General features: G+C 51.1%; 1 protein-coding gene across 4 annotated transcripts in view; it reads left to right on the top strand.

Annotated features, from left to right (window-relative positions):
* Positions 1-16,180, top strand: part of SPEG (striated muscle enriched protein kinase) — an 81,105-nt gene that overhangs the window by 62,714 nt on the left and 2,211 nt on the right. For all 4 annotated transcript variants that reach the window (XM_027873802.1, XM_027873806.1, XM_027873803.1 and 1 more), the window contains 11 exons: positions 221-263; positions 794-862; positions 4,591-6,562; positions 7,887-8,033; positions 11,595-11,711; positions 12,009-12,176; positions 12,318-12,440; positions 12,746-12,913; positions 13,161-13,914; positions 14,260-14,499; positions 14,673-14,896. In XM_027873802.1, the coding sequence (XP_027729603.1) occupies positions 221-263; positions 794-862; positions 4,591-6,562; positions 7,887-8,033; positions 11,595-11,711; positions 12,009-12,176; positions 12,318-12,440; positions 12,746-12,913; positions 13,161-13,914; positions 14,260-14,499; positions 14,673-14,896 (4,025 nt within the window). The remainder of the gene's footprint in view (positions 1-220; positions 264-793; positions 863-4,590; positions 6,563-7,886; positions 8,034-11,594; positions 11,712-12,008; positions 12,177-12,317; positions 12,441-12,745; positions 12,914-13,160; positions 13,915-14,259; positions 14,500-14,672; positions 14,897-16,180) is intronic.

The raw sequence follows: 16,180 nt of genomic DNA, 5'->3' as shown, positions 1-16,180 counted from the left end.
TAGGATAACTGTGTGAAGTAGGTGCAATCATTATATATAGATAAGAAAGCTAAGGGTAACAGGATAAATTTGGTCCAGGTCACACAGACAGAAGGCAGGATTTGAATCCGCTTCTGACATCAAAACTGGTGCTTTTTTCATTGTAGCATGGGCTTTTGACATATTTTGATGTATTTGCCTTCTTCTCTAGCTCCTACTTAACCTCTCTGTCTCTTTGTAGGCGACCCACAGCCGAGGAAACCTTGGAGCACCCTTGGTTTAAGGTGAGTGGTGGGTGTGAAGGATACCTAGCTTCATAGAGCTAAGGGGCATAATGGAACGGGTGCTGCTCTTGGACCTGCATCGGACATTTTGTTACTAGGCAGCGCAGTACATAGAGCTTGGGGCCTGGAGCTAGGAAGACTCATCTTCATGAGTTCAAATCTGGCTTCAGACACTTACTGTGTGACTCTGGACAAGTCACTTAACCTTGTTTGCCTCAGTTTCCTCATCTGTAAAATGAGCTGGAGAAAGAAATGGCTAATCACTCCAGTATCCTTGCCATGAAAGCTCTAGATGGGGTCAATGAAGTGCCAGATACAACTAAAACAACTGAACGAAAAAAAAAAGAAATGATTCTTCAGTTCTCTCACTGAATTTCCTCATCTGCACTAGCTCTTAGTATTGCTCTGCAGTTCCTGTGGTCTGCAGCAGGGTCCTTGCTTGCAAAAGACCTAAGGAAGGGTAAGAGGAGAAAGTGATGGGCAGAAGACGCCACCCCTATTCACTATAACTTCCTTTCCTGGGTTTGTAGGCAACAGCAAAGGGTGCAGATATCAGCACTGATCACCTGAAGCTGTTCCTGTCCCGAAGGAGGTGGCAGGTGAGCTTTAATCCCTCACCCCATGCTCTGACCTACCTCTGCCCCCTTTCACGTTCCTCTCCTCCCCTTCCCTCCCCCCCTTCCCTCCACACCTCTCTTCTGTCTGTCTCTTCCCCCTTTTCTCTTCCTCACCCTCTTCTCTTTCTGTTTCTCTCTCCCTTGGCCACCCTCCTTTTTCTTGCATAGACCTCCCTAGGACTCCAGATGCAATGTCCTATCAGCAGATACCATTACTTAGGTTACCATCACACCTGGCTTCTAGAGGGGCTGATCTGGGGAAATGGGTCCCCAGGCAGGAAAGAGACTCTCAGTGCCTTAGCTCAGCCCCACGTGGGCTCTTGTGCCTTTTCTGTTCGCAACTCAGTCTTTTCTCCTTGGTAGCCCAAAGATGCTGGGGGTGCTGGAAGGATGCTGATAGACCATCGGCAGTAATCCTTCTGCGTCTTCTAACTGTCAATAGTTGCTACTCCTCTGCCTAGCCTTGGGGTGAATGGCCCCTTTATTTTTCATTAAGAATCCAGAAGTTGGAGTTTTCAGTAGGACTTGGGAACACACTTTTTTTAAACTAACATTTAAGGGGGAAACGGTAAATGAATCTAAGTTTAAAGAGTGCTGGAATCTTCTCCTAATCTAATTTTAGAGGGCAGCACCAGCTTCCTGGGCTAATCATCTCTGCCCCTAACGAGCATCTAGGCCTGGCCTCACTGCATGGCTAGCTGCCATCTTGCCTCTGGAGAAAACCCCATGTGTGAGGCTCTTCCAGCTGTGCCTCCAACCAAATTCCAGCTTGCTTTTGCTTCAAAGCTCATGCCCCTTCTGGGCCCCCCTGCCAACTTTTGGGCTGTGTTCTGGAACCATCAGTCCTCTATATTAGCAAATCTTTGCCAATTTCCCAAACTGTGTGCCACAGCGTCCATGAGAAAATGCCTGTGCTAGCAGAAGCTGGAGAGAGGAAGGGAAGAGGGGGTGGGGATTGGGGCAGCCACCTGGGAATGCAAATACATCTACGGTAGATGTGAGAGCAGCCACCAGGTAGGCCTTCTCCGTCCTGCCCTAGGTGTAAGAGAGACACTGCTCACCATGCCAAAGCTATGTTCCTATTCTCATAAAACACACACACACACACACACACACACACACACACACTTATCATCATCATCATCTTTGCATGAATATATATTTGAATATATGAATATATAAATACATTTATTGCTTTAAGGTTTGTTTTACATATATCATTTTGATCCCCATTGTAACCCTAGAAGGTAGGTGCTATTATTATCCCCATTTTACAGATAAGGAAACTGAAGCAGAAAGATATTAAGTGACTTACCTAAGGTCACACAACTAGTAAGTGTCTGAGGTATGATTTGAACTCAGGTCTTCCTGACTCTGAGTTCATCTCTCTGTCCACTATACTACCTACCTGTCTCATCATTTCATCCCTCTCCCACTTGGTATCTCTCCTCATATTCTCATTGGTTCTTTTTGCATCATGTACACACACACACACACACACACACACACACACACACACACGCCCTCACTCATACCCTAAGTCTGACACATACACATATGCACCCCACTATCCTGGCCTTATAAGGTATTTGCCTTAGTTATGGGCCCTTCTATGGCAGCCTTCTGGCTTTTGTTACTGCTGCAAGGGGATTGACTCAGGCATCCCTTCTTGCTACATCCATATTATTCTCTCACCCTTGGATCCAGAAAACAGGCCCCTAACCTGGTGGTCTCAGCCTGCACGTCTCCCTACTTATCCCTGATTCTGTTTCCCCCTTTCTTTTATTACTGCTACCATCCCTGGCTCCAGCATCCACACCCTCTTTCCCTTCTTAAACCTGCCCCCATGCACTCTATACCCCAAGGGGAAGAAGGCAGCATATAGATACAAGAATAGGGTGCAGGTAATTGAAAGTATGAATACAGGAATCCTTTTAACTCTGGCCTCCACCTGAATGTTAAGTCATGAGTCACTAGGCCTGGAGCCCACGCCCTACCTGGTATGCCACTCACACTCTGACCTAACGGAGAATGTTATCTCTTGAACCAGAACCCTCCTCCATTTTCCAGTCTGGGTCCCATTCTCAGCCAATGGGCAGGCTTTCCACTTAATCACTATCTAAGTGACCATCTACGTAACCCTACCAGAGCCCAGTCTAATTAGGTAGATGACATGTCCCAGCACCAAAGGACCATTTTGGACAGGCAGTACCCAATCCCAAAGGAGTGTGGAGAGAAACCCTCTTTTTGTCACGTCCCCTCATGGTGGCTGTGATGAACACACCTCATCATGTACGTCCTCTGACTCGAGTCCTGGGCTGTTCTGTCTCCTTTCTTAAGCTTAGGTATGAGTCTGTTGTTAAGGGTGGTTCTTGCCCTGTTCTAACTATTGTCTAGCCTTGGCAGCTAGGGGCCTGGAGTCAGGAAGACCTGATACTTACTAACTGGTGACCCTGGGCAAGTCACTTAATCTCTGACTCAGTTTCTGTAAAATGGGAGTCATAATAGCACCCACTTCCTAGGGTTATTGTGAGGATCAAATGAGTTAATATTTGTAAAACTCTTGGCACAGTGCCTGGCATATAATAAGCGTTATATAAATGTTAGCTATTATTAGTTGTAGGAGTAGGCAGGCCCCATGGCCCACAACGGCCGTGCTGGTATCCCTGGCCTGATCTGAGCAAGACCATTTTCTGCCAGAAACCCCTAAAAAGAGTTAGACCTGGGAGGGAACTTTTGAGGTCATTTGGTCCATTTTATACATGAGGACACTGAGGTGCAGAGATGTCTCCCTCAAGGTCACATCGGTTCTGAGTAGCAGAATTAGGAGTCAAACCCAGGTCCCCTGGCTTTAAATTTATTGCTTTTCCCACTGTACCACCCTGTATCACCAAAAGCAATGTCCCTGGTTGCCCCTCCCCTCAAATTCCACTGCCAGGGCACCAGCATTAGCTCATTTGTGGAGCTGGGATGACAGCCAGGTTTTGAGCCCAACCAACAGTTACCAGCTTTACCTCTGTCGCAGGTTCCTTTTTGATGCTATCCTCCAGTATCTTTAGGGTAGCCCTTCTACCCACAATACCAGCTTATCATTTTTTGAGTGTCACAAACACTTTAAATATATAGTAATAATATGGACTTTTTACTAGCAATAAGAAAAGGGTCATTCTGTCATACCTTCTCTGTCCTTTCCCCTCTTTTCTCTCTCTCTCTCTCTCTGTCTCTGTGTCTCTCTTTTTCTCTCTGTCTCTGTTTCTGTTTCTCTGTCTCTTTGTCTGCCTCTCTGTTTTTTTCTCTCTCTGTCTTTCTCTCTGTATCTCTCTCTGTGTCTCTCTTCCTGTTTCTGTCTGTCTCTGTCTCTCTGTCTGTCTCTGCTTCTCTTTTTCTCTCTGTCTGTCTCTGCCTCTCTTTTTCTCTCTGTCTCTTTCTGTCTCTCTCTCTGTCTCTATCTTCCTCTCTCTGTCTCTGCTTTAGTCTCTCTGTCTTTATCTGTCCCTCTGTGTCTGTCTCTCTCACCTTTGCCGCTGCCTCTTATATCCCTATTTCCTCTTCTCTCCTCTTCCCTTCCCCATCCTACCCTGGGTGACAAGTTGGAAACAGGGCCCATGTGGGGTGGATCCCACTGTCTCTGCAGCAGCCTCTTCCTGCCTGTCCTCCCCCTCCCCCCATTCCTCCCACCCTCCCTGACTCCCATGTTCCCTTCTTCCCAGCGTTCCCAGATCAGCTACAAGTGCCATCTGGTGCTGCGCCCGATCCCAGAATTGCTGCGGGCTCCCCCTGAGCGGGTGTGGGTGGCAGTGCCTCGGCGCCCACCCCCAGGGGGTCTTTCATCTTCCTCAGACTCAGAAGAGGAGGAACTGGAGGAATTGCCCTCCGTGCCTCGGCCGCTGCTGCCCGAGTTCTCTGGCTCACGAGTCTCTCTCACTGACATCCCCACTGAGGATGATGCCCCTGGGGCTCCTGACGCTAGGGATTCCACCCCCATGGACTGGCAGGATCAGGGTGGGCCCCCCGCAGGAGACGGTAGTGCTCCCGGCTCTCAGGCTCTCCCCACCCCAGGCCCCCAGCCCCCAGAGGTGGCTGCTCCCCGCCGGGGGGAGCTTCGTAGGGGTAGCTCAGCAGAGAGCGCCTTGCCCGGGGCAGGGCTGCGGGAGCCGGGACGGGGGCTGCAGAAGGCAGCCTCAGTAGACCTGCCCCAGCGCCGCAGCCCTAGCCCGGGGGCTGCCCACCTGGCGAGGGGGGGCCTGGGCGAGGGAGAGTATGCCCAGAGGCTCCAGGCCCTGCGACAGAGGCTCCTTCGGGTGGGTCCTGAAGATGGCAAGGTTAGCGGCCTCAGGGGACCTCTGCTAGAGAGCCTGGGGGGTGGAGGAAGGGCCCGTGATCCCCGGATGGCACGGGCTGCCTCCAGTGAGGCAGCCCCCCAACACCCACTGCCCCCTGAGGCCCGCAGCCTTCAGAAAAGCAGCAGTTTTTCCCAGGGAGAGGCAGAACCCAGGGGGAGGCACCGACGGGCAGGAGCCCCGCTGGAGATTCCTGTAGCCCGACTCGGGGCCCGGAGGTTACAGGAGTCACCTTCCCTGTCTGCCCTCAGTGAAGCCCAGCCTCATAGCCCCGCCAAACCCATCCCTGCCAAGCTATCTCCTACAAAACCTGTTTCCCCAGGACCCACTGAGCATCCCTTGGCTTCCTCCAGGGGCTCTCCCCGGCCAGGGCCCCCCAAGACCGCTCGAGAAGAGCAAGTGCCTAAGCCAGGACCTTCCAGGTCCTCAGAACCCCCAAAGGCAGCTGTGGTCTCCCCGGTCCCAGAGACCCCCCTCACCCCCTATGCCCAGATCATGCAATCTCTCCAACTGCCTGGTGCCCCGAAGATCATCTTGGGCCCTCCTCCCGAGCCTAAGCCCCACGCGGCTGTCTTTGCCAAGGTGGCTTCTCCACACCCCGGGAAGCAAGGGCTGGGAGTCAAGGGGCTTGCTTCTCCTTCTGGGGAGAAGACAGTGGTTCCCTCAAGGCCCACTGGCTCAGACAGGAGCTTAAGCAGCATTGAAAATCTGGACTCAGAGGAAGTGTTTGAAGCTAAATTCAAGAAAAGCCGCCAGTCTCCCCTGGCTCGGAGACTGAGGATGCTGAGTCGCTCTCAATCCGAGGAGCGGGGCCTTTCCCGGGGATTAGAGGAGGAAGATGGCATGTACAGGCCCAGCCCAGCTGGGACCCCGCTGGAGCTAGTGAAGCGACCTGAGCGGTCCCGTTCTGTGCAGGACCTTCGTGGGCCTGGGGAGCTGGGGCTGGTACGACGCCTCTCCCTGTCTCTGTCCCAGAGGCTTCGCCGGACACCCCCCTCCCAGCGTCACCCATCCTGGGGGTCTCCCCGGGCTGGGGATGGCGAGAGCTCAGAGGGGGGTGACTCAGCCAGGGGTTCCCCGGTGCTGGCTGTTCGGAGGAAGCTTAGCGCCACCCTGGAGCGACTCTCGGGCCGTCTGCACCGGAGTGGCAGCAGCGAGGAGTCAGGAGGTCGGGCTGGGGGGAGCATTCCACTGCTGGGCCAGCTGCGCCGAGCGACATCCGAGGGGGAGAGCCTGCGACGCCTCGGCCTGCCCCACAACCAGCTGTTGGCCCAAGCGGGCACAGCCACACCCTCAGCAGAGTCACTGGGTTCTGAGGCTAGCGCTACCTCAGCCTCTTCAGGTAGGCTGTTCAGAGGGCACAGAAGTTGGGGCTGGGCTCTGGGCAGTAGATGAAAGGGGCAGTGGTAAGGCCTGAGACTTGCTTAGACTCTTGGGATGGAGAGGGGGACCAAGACTGGGAATGCACTAGGGGTGCAGAGTGGGATGACAACTAGGCTGGGGAGCTGGAGGACAGTGATTGACCTGATTGACCAATCAGGAGACAAGCCTGGGCCAGAGATCCGAGCGCGCTTTTCTTAGCTCACTTAGCAAAGGACCAAGCCTTGGGAGCCCACTGCAACCAGTCCTGAGGCCTGGCTGCTAATGTGAGTCAGCTTCAGACAATCCCAGGACCTTTGCTTTTGCCTTAGGGCTTTCACCTTACATAAACCTTCCTTGATCTTGAGGTCTTCCTGACCTCATTTGATGCTTATGAGCCCAATGATCTGCTATGTCCCATTTCTAATTCCCTCCCCTCCTGCTCCGGCCTCTATGTAAGGGGATGTCCTAACCTGATGTCTGTAAGCTTGCTCCATGGACCTCTCTGTCCAGATTATGAGTGGGATTTCTAGGGAAAGGAGACTAAACAAATTAAAAATGCAAATGCCAGGGTGAGGAAACCAAAGAGCAAAGTCTCAGTTAGAATAGCTTACAAAGTGGTCCCTGCTAGAGATACCCAAGCAGGCCTTGCTTGGTCCATGATTCATTCCAGACTGGAGAGATATGGTCTATTCACTGTCTAGTCTGGCTCTCTCCTGACCTTGGAGGATGCTGGCTTCTTCCACCCCAGAAAAGCACCTTCCCTCCACCCCCATCCCCTTCCTTGATGAATTGGGAATGGCCCACCTGAGTATTCTGGTACATTCTACCATCCTGAGATCACTTTCCATCACCAAGTCTTCTGGTTGCATGGGATTTGTGGACGTTCCAAATGCTCATGTTTCTTCTACCTCATCACTGATTATTCCAACCCGGACTTCTCTCCTCCCTCCCCCATGCCCAAAACAAGGAAATAGAGAACCAGGTACACAAGTCTCCTAAAAACAGAATACACTATAACCCTGAAAATACACAAGGGGAAGGTGGTCTGTCCCAGGCCTTGGGGAATAATGAAGTGTCTCAAGGGCTGAAAGAATCTAAGACTGAGGCATGAGGTGAGGGGGAGTCGGGGAATAGAATGGAAAGAAAGAGTCTAGAACACTGGGAGAAGGCTGTAAGACAGGAAGGAGGCAGTTTTTTCCCATCTGTAACCTTCCCTATGCTGGGGCATCTGCAAAGTCAGAATAGAAGGACAGGCTAGGGCCAGGGCCAGGTGGGCCAGTGCCAATGAGTTAGGGTTTCTGCAGGTCCTGGGGAAGGCCGGACTCGGTCCCGCTGGGATCGCTGGGGCCTGTCAAGGTCACGGAAGGACAAAGGGTCATCGCAGCCTAACCTCCCATCCAGTGTCCAGGAGGATTCCACTTTGGGCTACCAATATGTGCGCAGCGAGTCAGGTAAGACATCCGTGGTGCCACCAACACTTTCTCCTTGGGTATTTTCTCCTTCCTTGGTTTGGGGTGGTGGGAGGAAAGGCATTCTAGGCTCTAACTCGGATATATTGTCAGGCTATGAGGTCTTGGGGTCAGACAGTTGAACTGATTTCTTTGATATGGCATCATGGGCACCATACTTGAATTTTCCCTGGTTATTCTCCCTTGCCCAGGCCGGTTTCCAATATCTGAAGGACTTTGGGGAAGTATGCCTAACTGAGAGAGAACCTAACCCTCTGATTTTCCAGGTCCTTAAGACATTCCTTCTGTCTCCACATAGCCCTAGGGCCCCCATTCCTATTCTTTTTTTACTGCCCTGCTACAATTCCTAGTGCTCCTATTTCACATTCCGGCCCTCCTCACTCTTGCCCTAGGCAGTGGAATCATCAAGGGACCTTTCGGATCATCTACTCCAAATTCCTCATTTTACAGATGAGGAAACTGAGGACCACAGCAGGGACGTGACCTACTCAAGCTGTGATATAATTCTTCTGTGTTAGTAGCAAAGTCAGGATAGAACCTGGGTCTTGCTTGCTTACCTTATCACCCAGGGTTGGCCTTTAGAAAAACCTGCTTTTCCATTCTCCTGTCCCTTTCCTTATTTCCCTCCACCCCACATCCTTTACTTGTCTCCTCCCGGCCTTTCTGCCAGCCAGATCTTTTGTTTGTACTCCCCAATTCTCATTATCACAGCATTCAGGCCACCCTGGGTATTTGTCTTTAAAAGAGGGAGAGGGTAGTGCTTAATCTAAAAGAATGAGTCTCTATTTGTAGAATCTCAGCACGGAGGTTGGGAGGGGGAGGTGGAAGGAGATATTTTTGGGTGGTGAGCTTTTCCAGCCGTTCTCAAATCACATGACGAGGTGACCACCCAGCCTGCTCGCTCAGTTTCTAATCTTCCATTTTCTCATTTGTCATTCCATAGGCTGATGGGACAAAATAGATCCCTGGCCAGAATGGCTTCCCCTTCTGAACGCTGGGGGCTTCTTTTACCCCACTTTTCTCCCCCTCCAAAGTGCTTGGTGCTACTGCTGCCTCTAGTACAAAGTTCCCCAAATGAGCACCCAACTGCTTTCTCCACAACTTGTTAGAGACAGAGGTTAGGGTTGGGGGTTGGGGAGGGGGGGAAGGATGTGACTGGCAATTAAGAGAAAGAAAATATGAACTAAACTTACAGAAAATAGGCCGTTTGTCCTGATACGCCCAGAACTTCGGTATAAACGAGCAGCTTTCCTGGCAGACTAGCTCATTCTCAAGAGTCTGAGGCTGGCCAGGCATTGTGACAACCTTGGGATCAGGGAGTTTAGAACTAAGAAGAATTGCCAAAAGCTGAGAGTCTGATCACCTCCTTTTACAGAACAGAAAACATGTTCGGAGAGGTTTTAAGTGACTTGCTTGAAGTCATGCAGGTAGTGAGAAGCAAAGCTAGCTGTGGAATCCAGGTCTTTTGACTCCAGACTTCACTCTGCCTGATGCAGCTAGTGGGTAGATCTGGGTTTCGAGTCAGGAAGACCTGAGTTCAAATGTGGCCTCCTACATTTACCAGCTATGTGACCCTGGACGAATCAATTAACCTCTCTCTGTCTGCCTTGGTTTTCTCAATGGTATAAAGGGGATAGATAATAACAGCACCCACCTCCCAGAGTTGTCGTGAGAATGAAATGGGATAATATTTGGAAAGTGTATAGCACAGTGCCTGGCACATAGTAGGTGCCTAATAGATGCTGGTTTCCCCCTCCCACCTCCCTGTTCTTCTTTGTTTCCAAGCTGGTGCGTTTTCTAGCCCCTTCCTATTTGCATGGCCAGGCTAGGCTAGCACCAGCTGGGTCCAATTAAACTTCCATAATGGTGGTCCCAGCCTGGCTGTTGGCTCTGCTTCCTTAGAGTAAGGGGGAAGGTTGGATTCATACCAGCCACGTACTCCCTCTCATCCCATGGAATTATTCCTCCCTGCCATCAATCAAGAGTGATCTTTCTCTTCTACGAATATTCACAGCATGAGTGCCTCTCATGTATGCTGGAACCCTACTTTGTATTCATTGTTTCTATACAGTGTGCTAAGGTACAGTGAGGGGCAGGGAGGTGACACAGTGTCTTGGAATCCTGGAGTCAGACAGGCTCATCCTCCTGAGTTCAGTTCTGGCCTTACATACTTACTAGATGTGTGACCCTGGGCAAGTCACTTAACCCTGTTTGCCTCAGTTTCCTCATCTGTAAAATGCACTGGAGAAGGAAATGGCAAACCACTCTAGTATCTTTGCCAAGAAAACCCCAAATACGATCACGAAGAGTGGGACACGACTGAAAAACAAATATGGGTAGGGGTAGTGGATAGAATGCTGGCCCTGGATTCAAGTGGACCTGACCTCAGACACTTGATATTTACTAGCTGTGTGACCCTGGGCAAGTCACTTAACCCCAAGTGACTTGGGCCCCCCTCCCAAATGTGAGGAAAATGCTGGATCTGGAGTCAGGAGAGACCTGGTTCTGATTTCTGACTTCGACATTTAATGCCTGTGTGGTCTTGGACAAATCATTTAATGTTTTTAGCCTCAGTTTTTTCATCTGCAAAATGGGGAGAATAATACCTGTTATCTACCTTACTGGGTTGCTGTAATGATCAAAGGCCTCTAGGTGGTACAGTGAATAGAACTGCTGTGGAGTCAGGAAGACCTGAGTTTCAAATGCAGCCTCAGACACTTACTAGCTTGTGTGACTATGGACAAGTCACTTAACTTCTTTGCCTTAGTTTCCTCCTCTGTAAAATGAGGATAACAATATTAGTTACCTCCCAGCTTTATTTTAAGGATTAAATATTAGTGAAATACTTAGCATGGTCCCTGCACATAGTAGGTGCTCTAGAAATGATAGCTATTATTATTATTATTATTATTTTGCCTTTTTGGTGAGGCAGTCGGGGTTAAGTGACTTGCCCAAGGTCACACAGGTAGTAAGTGTCATGTGTCTGAGGACGGATTTGAACTCAGGTCTTCCTGACTCCAAGGCTAGAGCTTGTCCACTGCACCACCTAGCTGCCCCTGCTATTATTATTATTTGTGCTGCTGTCATTATTATTAAGAATTTGAATCTTGCTTCAGACACTTACTAGCTGTGTGTGACACTGGGCAAGTTACTTAATCTCCCTCAGCCTCAGTTTGCTTATTGGTAAAATGGACATCATAATAATACCTACTTCAATAATAACAGCGCCTCCTTCACATCTTTGTTGTAAGCAGCAAATGAGATCAAATATATATAGAATACTTTGCAAACCTTATGGTATATAAGTGCTAGGTATTATTATCAAATGGTGCTTAAAATTCTGCAGTCATCGGCACATGCCTTATTCCATCCACTACAGGGGAAGCTTTGTGAGGTCAGGGCTCTTGTCTAATCCATTGGGCAGTCCCCATAGCACCATGCTCAAAGAAGGCTCCCAATGCTCAGAGCCTCTCCTCACAACAAGAACACATTCGCTAGCATTTCCTCAGGCTAATGCTATACTTTTTCTGATTCTCCCTTTAGACTTTCCTCCTGTCTTTCATATCAAGCTGAAGGACCAGGTGCTGCTGGAGGGTGAGGCAGCCACCCTCCTGTGCCTCCCAGCAGCCTGCCCCGCACCCCACATATCCTGGACAAAAGGTAGCAGTGCATCTCTTCTCCTCCTGCCACCCCCTGCCCCACCACGGCTCCCACCCTCATTCTGTGTGATCTGTATAAAAAGTAGGCTGGTGATGTCCAATCTAACCCTCACCCTGCACCTGCCCCTTAATTCAGGACAGATAGATCCTGCTTGACTGGTTCTTGGAAGACAGGACATGCCTAGCAATGAGAAAGAGGGACCAGGGTTGTCTGGGAGATCACGAGGAGATCAGAAAACATTTACGGGGTGGGGACTAGAGGATTGACATGTCCGTGGCCCTTTCTTGGCCCCTGCAGACAAACAGTCCCTTCGGTCAGAACCGTCAGTCACTATAGTATCCTGCAAAGATGGACGGCAGCTGCTGACCATCCCTCGTGCTGGGAAGAGCCATGCTGGGCTGTATGAGTGTTCCGCCCGCAATGCCTTGGGCAGTGCTACCAGCTCCTGCACGCTGGCTGTGGCCCGTGAGTACACGGGGCAGGATCAGGGTGGGAAGGCTGTTAACCTTCAGTAGGAATGGGGGCGAAGGGGTGAGAGAGGAGGAGAAGAAACGGAGGGATGGCAGAGTTGGGGTTGAAGGGCTCATGAGGTCTTCCCCCAACTAGGCCTTCCAGGCAAGCTGGCTCCCCCTGAAGTGCCCCAGAAATACCAAGATACAGCATTGGTGGTGTGGAAGCCTGGAGACAGTCGAGCACCTTGCACGTACACGTTAGAGCGACGTATTGATGGTGAGCCTTGGGGCCTAAGGGTTAGGGGAGCTCAGAGGAAGCTGCAGGGGGAAACTGAGAGGATCTGGGAGGATGGGGGTGAGGAGGAGAAGTCTCTGAGGGAGACTGCAGGGGAGGGAGAAATAAGGTTTGGGCCTTTCTTCTCCCTTTCCCCTTAGCTCCTGTCCCTAGCACACTAAACCATTCACCTCTCCCCCATTTCTTTATAGAACTCCTGGGGACCCTGTTGTGTGGGCTAGACCTCCCCCATGCTCCCATGGCCTCAGACAGCCTACCTCCCACCATTGTCCCCTCTTTGCCCCCAGGGGAATCCATATGGCACTGTGTGAGCTCAGGCATCGCTGACTGCTACTACAACGTGACCCAGCTGCCACCGGGCATGAGTGTGAGGTTTCGAGTGGCCTGCGCCAATCGAGCTGGGCAGGGCCCCTTCAGCAATGCGTCAGAGAGGGTCCTTGTTGGGAAAGCCACAGGTCAGGAGGCTAGGGGACTGGGGCCCTGGAGGGATGGATGGTGGGAATAATTTAGTATCGATGGGATGGGGACCTGGTGGTTTTAGAATCAGAGGGATTAAAATAATACCCTCCAGTCCCCTGAGCCCTCAGGACCTTGGGATCCTGTCTGCTTAGTACAGAGCTTTCTCCTTTCTGCCTTTATCACTAGAACCTCACTTCTACATGGAGTGTTCTATAGCAAATGCTTTCTCTTTTCTCTGCCCAGATACCCCAGTTTTGAAATCTACCACTCAACAAGAAATCCCTGTTACCTCAGTGCCAGCTGGAACCCCCATTCCTTCCACTCCTACCTCACCTATCTCTCCCCCAGCCCCAACCTCAGACGCCCCAACCCCAGTGTCTTCAGCCCCGGCCTCCCCAGCTGCAGCGTCTCCAGCCCCGGGCTCCCCAGTTCCAGCCACACCAGCCCCTGCCACCTTAGCTCCATCCTCTTCAGTCTCTCCAGTCCCAGTTCCTGAGCCCACGTCTACCTTGGCTCTAGCCTCCCCACAGTCTTTTCCTCCAGCCCCAGCCTCCCCATCTCTCCCAGTGCCCCTCAACCAGGTCCAGTCTCACCTCAAGGCTGTTGGCCCACCTCCCCCAACTCCTCCGAGAAAGCACAGGGGTGTGCTGGCTGCACGGCAAGCATCCCTCAGTGATCAACCCCCGCCTAGCAGGCCTGAGTCTCTTGCCTCCAACACAAAAGCCCCATCCCCTAGCACCCCAGAGAGTAAACCAACCTCCTCCCCAGCCCCTATGTATATGGTGACTTCTTTTGTGTCAGAACCCACTGTCCCTGAGCCCCAAGCCCCTGATCCTACCCCCAGCCCCACTAAGGTGATCGTGAGCAGCCTTAGCCCAGCCAAGGACAGGGTCAGCTCTCCAGGAAGTGGACCCCCCAGCTCTCCTGGCCCTGAGGGCACCACACTTCGTCAGGGACCTCCCCAGAAACCCTACACCTTCCTGGAGGAAAAGGCCAGGTAAGTCCAAAAAAAGGATGAGGAGGAGGGTATATGTACCCAGGTGGCATCTTTCTTGGTATCTTAAGTGCTCTGCACCTGTCTCAAACATAATAAACACTTAATAAATGCTTGTTGGCTGGGGGGAGGGTTATGGTAGAGCTGGGAGTAGGGAGATTGATGCAGAATCCTGATGTTCAAACCCAGATGTAGGGTGGGACATGGATGCCAAAACACCTTTGCTCTTTCCCCAGAAGCCCCAACTCTGGCCTCCAGCCCTTATTCAGGGGTTTCTGTGTCCTTCATTTCCCCTGACCTCACCCTGTGGTTTCTTTGATCTGTGGCCCCCTTTCCCCCCACCTCTAGGGGTCGTTTTGGTGTGGTGAGGGCTTGCCGGGAGAACGCCACAGGCCGGTCATTCGTGGCTAAGATCATCCCCTATGTGGCAGAGGGGAAGCAGCGGGTGCTTCAGGAGTATGAAGTATTACGCTCTCTACACCATGAGAGGCTCATGTCCCTGCACGAGGCATACATCACCCCCCGCTACCTTGTGCTCATCGCGGAGAGCTGTGGGAACCGTGAGCTTCTCTGCGGACTCAGTGAACGGTACAATGAGTGTGGCTTTTGGCTCGCTGGCTTGGGAGAGAGAGAGAGGGAGATAATTGAGGACCCTGGCCACAGCCTGCAGTTTTTAGCATCCCATAAGGTACAGCAGGGGAGTTGGCCTCAGGAGAGCAGCTGTGACCTCCTGTGCCATCCCCCTTGTTTGTTCCCTCCAGGTTTCGGTACTCCGAGGACGATGTGGCCACGTATGCGGTCCAGCTGCTGCAGGGCCTGGAGTACCTGCACGACCACCACGTGCTGCACTTGGATATCAAGCCCGACAACTTGCTGCTCACGCATGACAACGCTCTCAAGATTGTGGACTTCGGCAGTGCCCAGCCCTACAGCCCCCAGGCCCTGCAGCCCCTGGGGCACCGCACTGGCACGCTGGAGTACATGGGTGAGGGCTGGTCAGGCTCCGAATTAGCAGATGCAAGACTCAGAGTGGCAGTCTCTGGGTATCATTCCCATTCCATTCCCAATTTGCTGCAAACAGCCATAGAAAACCATACAAGATGCATTCAGGCCTTCTCTAGAAAGCCTCAGGGAAGCAAGATAGGCTTGGGGAAGCTTAAAAGGGGTTAATTTGTTATCCAAGGGTCCCTCAAGAAATCTACTGGGCGGGGGAGGGAGTAGGTATTCCTGGGACCCCACCCCTTCTGGAGCCAGCTTTAAGCAGAAAATACTTTCTAAGCTCTAAATCCTGGAGTCAATGAGAGGTTTTTTTTTTAAAGCACTGGGCTGGCCTCTGGACCCAGATGAACTGAGCAGGGCTAAGGGTACATACAACCTGGCCAAAGGCTGAAGATAAAAAGAGTCAGAGGACCTAGTCTGACATTTGCCTCTCACTAATTCCAGTTCTAACATAGCTCTGGGAGGCACTGAGATACACCCGGTCCACCCAAGTCATAGCCTTGGGATTTCCCTGAACATAGCATGTATGGCATTCCTATGGACATCCACATCCCAGGGGGAGATGGAATGGGAAGGACATCCAGGGACTGCCATATTGGCTGTGCAGTTATCCCTTCCACATCTCAGCTTTTCCCATCATTGTTTCAATATTTTGTGAGTGGGCATAAGGAATTAAATGGGAATTTGGGGGGAGTTTTGTGGAAGCTGCAGATGACGCATGAAAGGCCAGCAGACAACACAGAAAAAGTTTAGAAACTCAGAAATGCATAAAATACATGTACAGTATTACATAATATCAATACATTTTACCTTTTAATATAATAATATAATAATTCAGACTTCTCTCGTATGAAGGGAGGGCCAAAAAATTTCATGTGGATTTTCCAGCTCGCAGGGGCATTGCACCCCTAACCCTTGTAATATGGAATGGATAACTCTTTATGTAAGCTAGAGGCAAATGACCTACCTATGTCTATGGCCCTTGATCCTCTCATTCCTTCATTTGGCAAATTAAATTCAGCAGATGTTTGTTAAGAGCCTGCTATATGCAGGGTATTGTGTAAGGTGCTTCGGGGTAGAATAAACAAGGTTCTAGTCTTCAAGTCAAGTAGGGAGAGAAGACATATAACCCTAACTATAATAGAGGAGTAGAGGGTGAGAAGAACAGAGAATTAGAGATGCTTCACTCTGAGGTTTCAGAGAAGGGGGAGAGGTCACACTGCCTTTCCCTCAACACTTGAAGAATGGGAGATGGGGAAGTAACATACTC

This window comes from Vombatus ursinus, unplaced genomic scaffold (assembly GCF_900497805.2).
Source record: "Vombatus ursinus unplaced genomic scaffold, bare-nosed wombat genome assembly UNPS02014802.1, whole genome shotgun sequence".
NCBI lineage: Eukaryota > Metazoa > Chordata > Mammalia > Diprotodontia > Vombatidae > Vombatus > Vombatus ursinus.
Note: the sequence above shows the minus strand (reverse complement) of the source record. Positions and strands in the feature narration are given on the sequence as shown.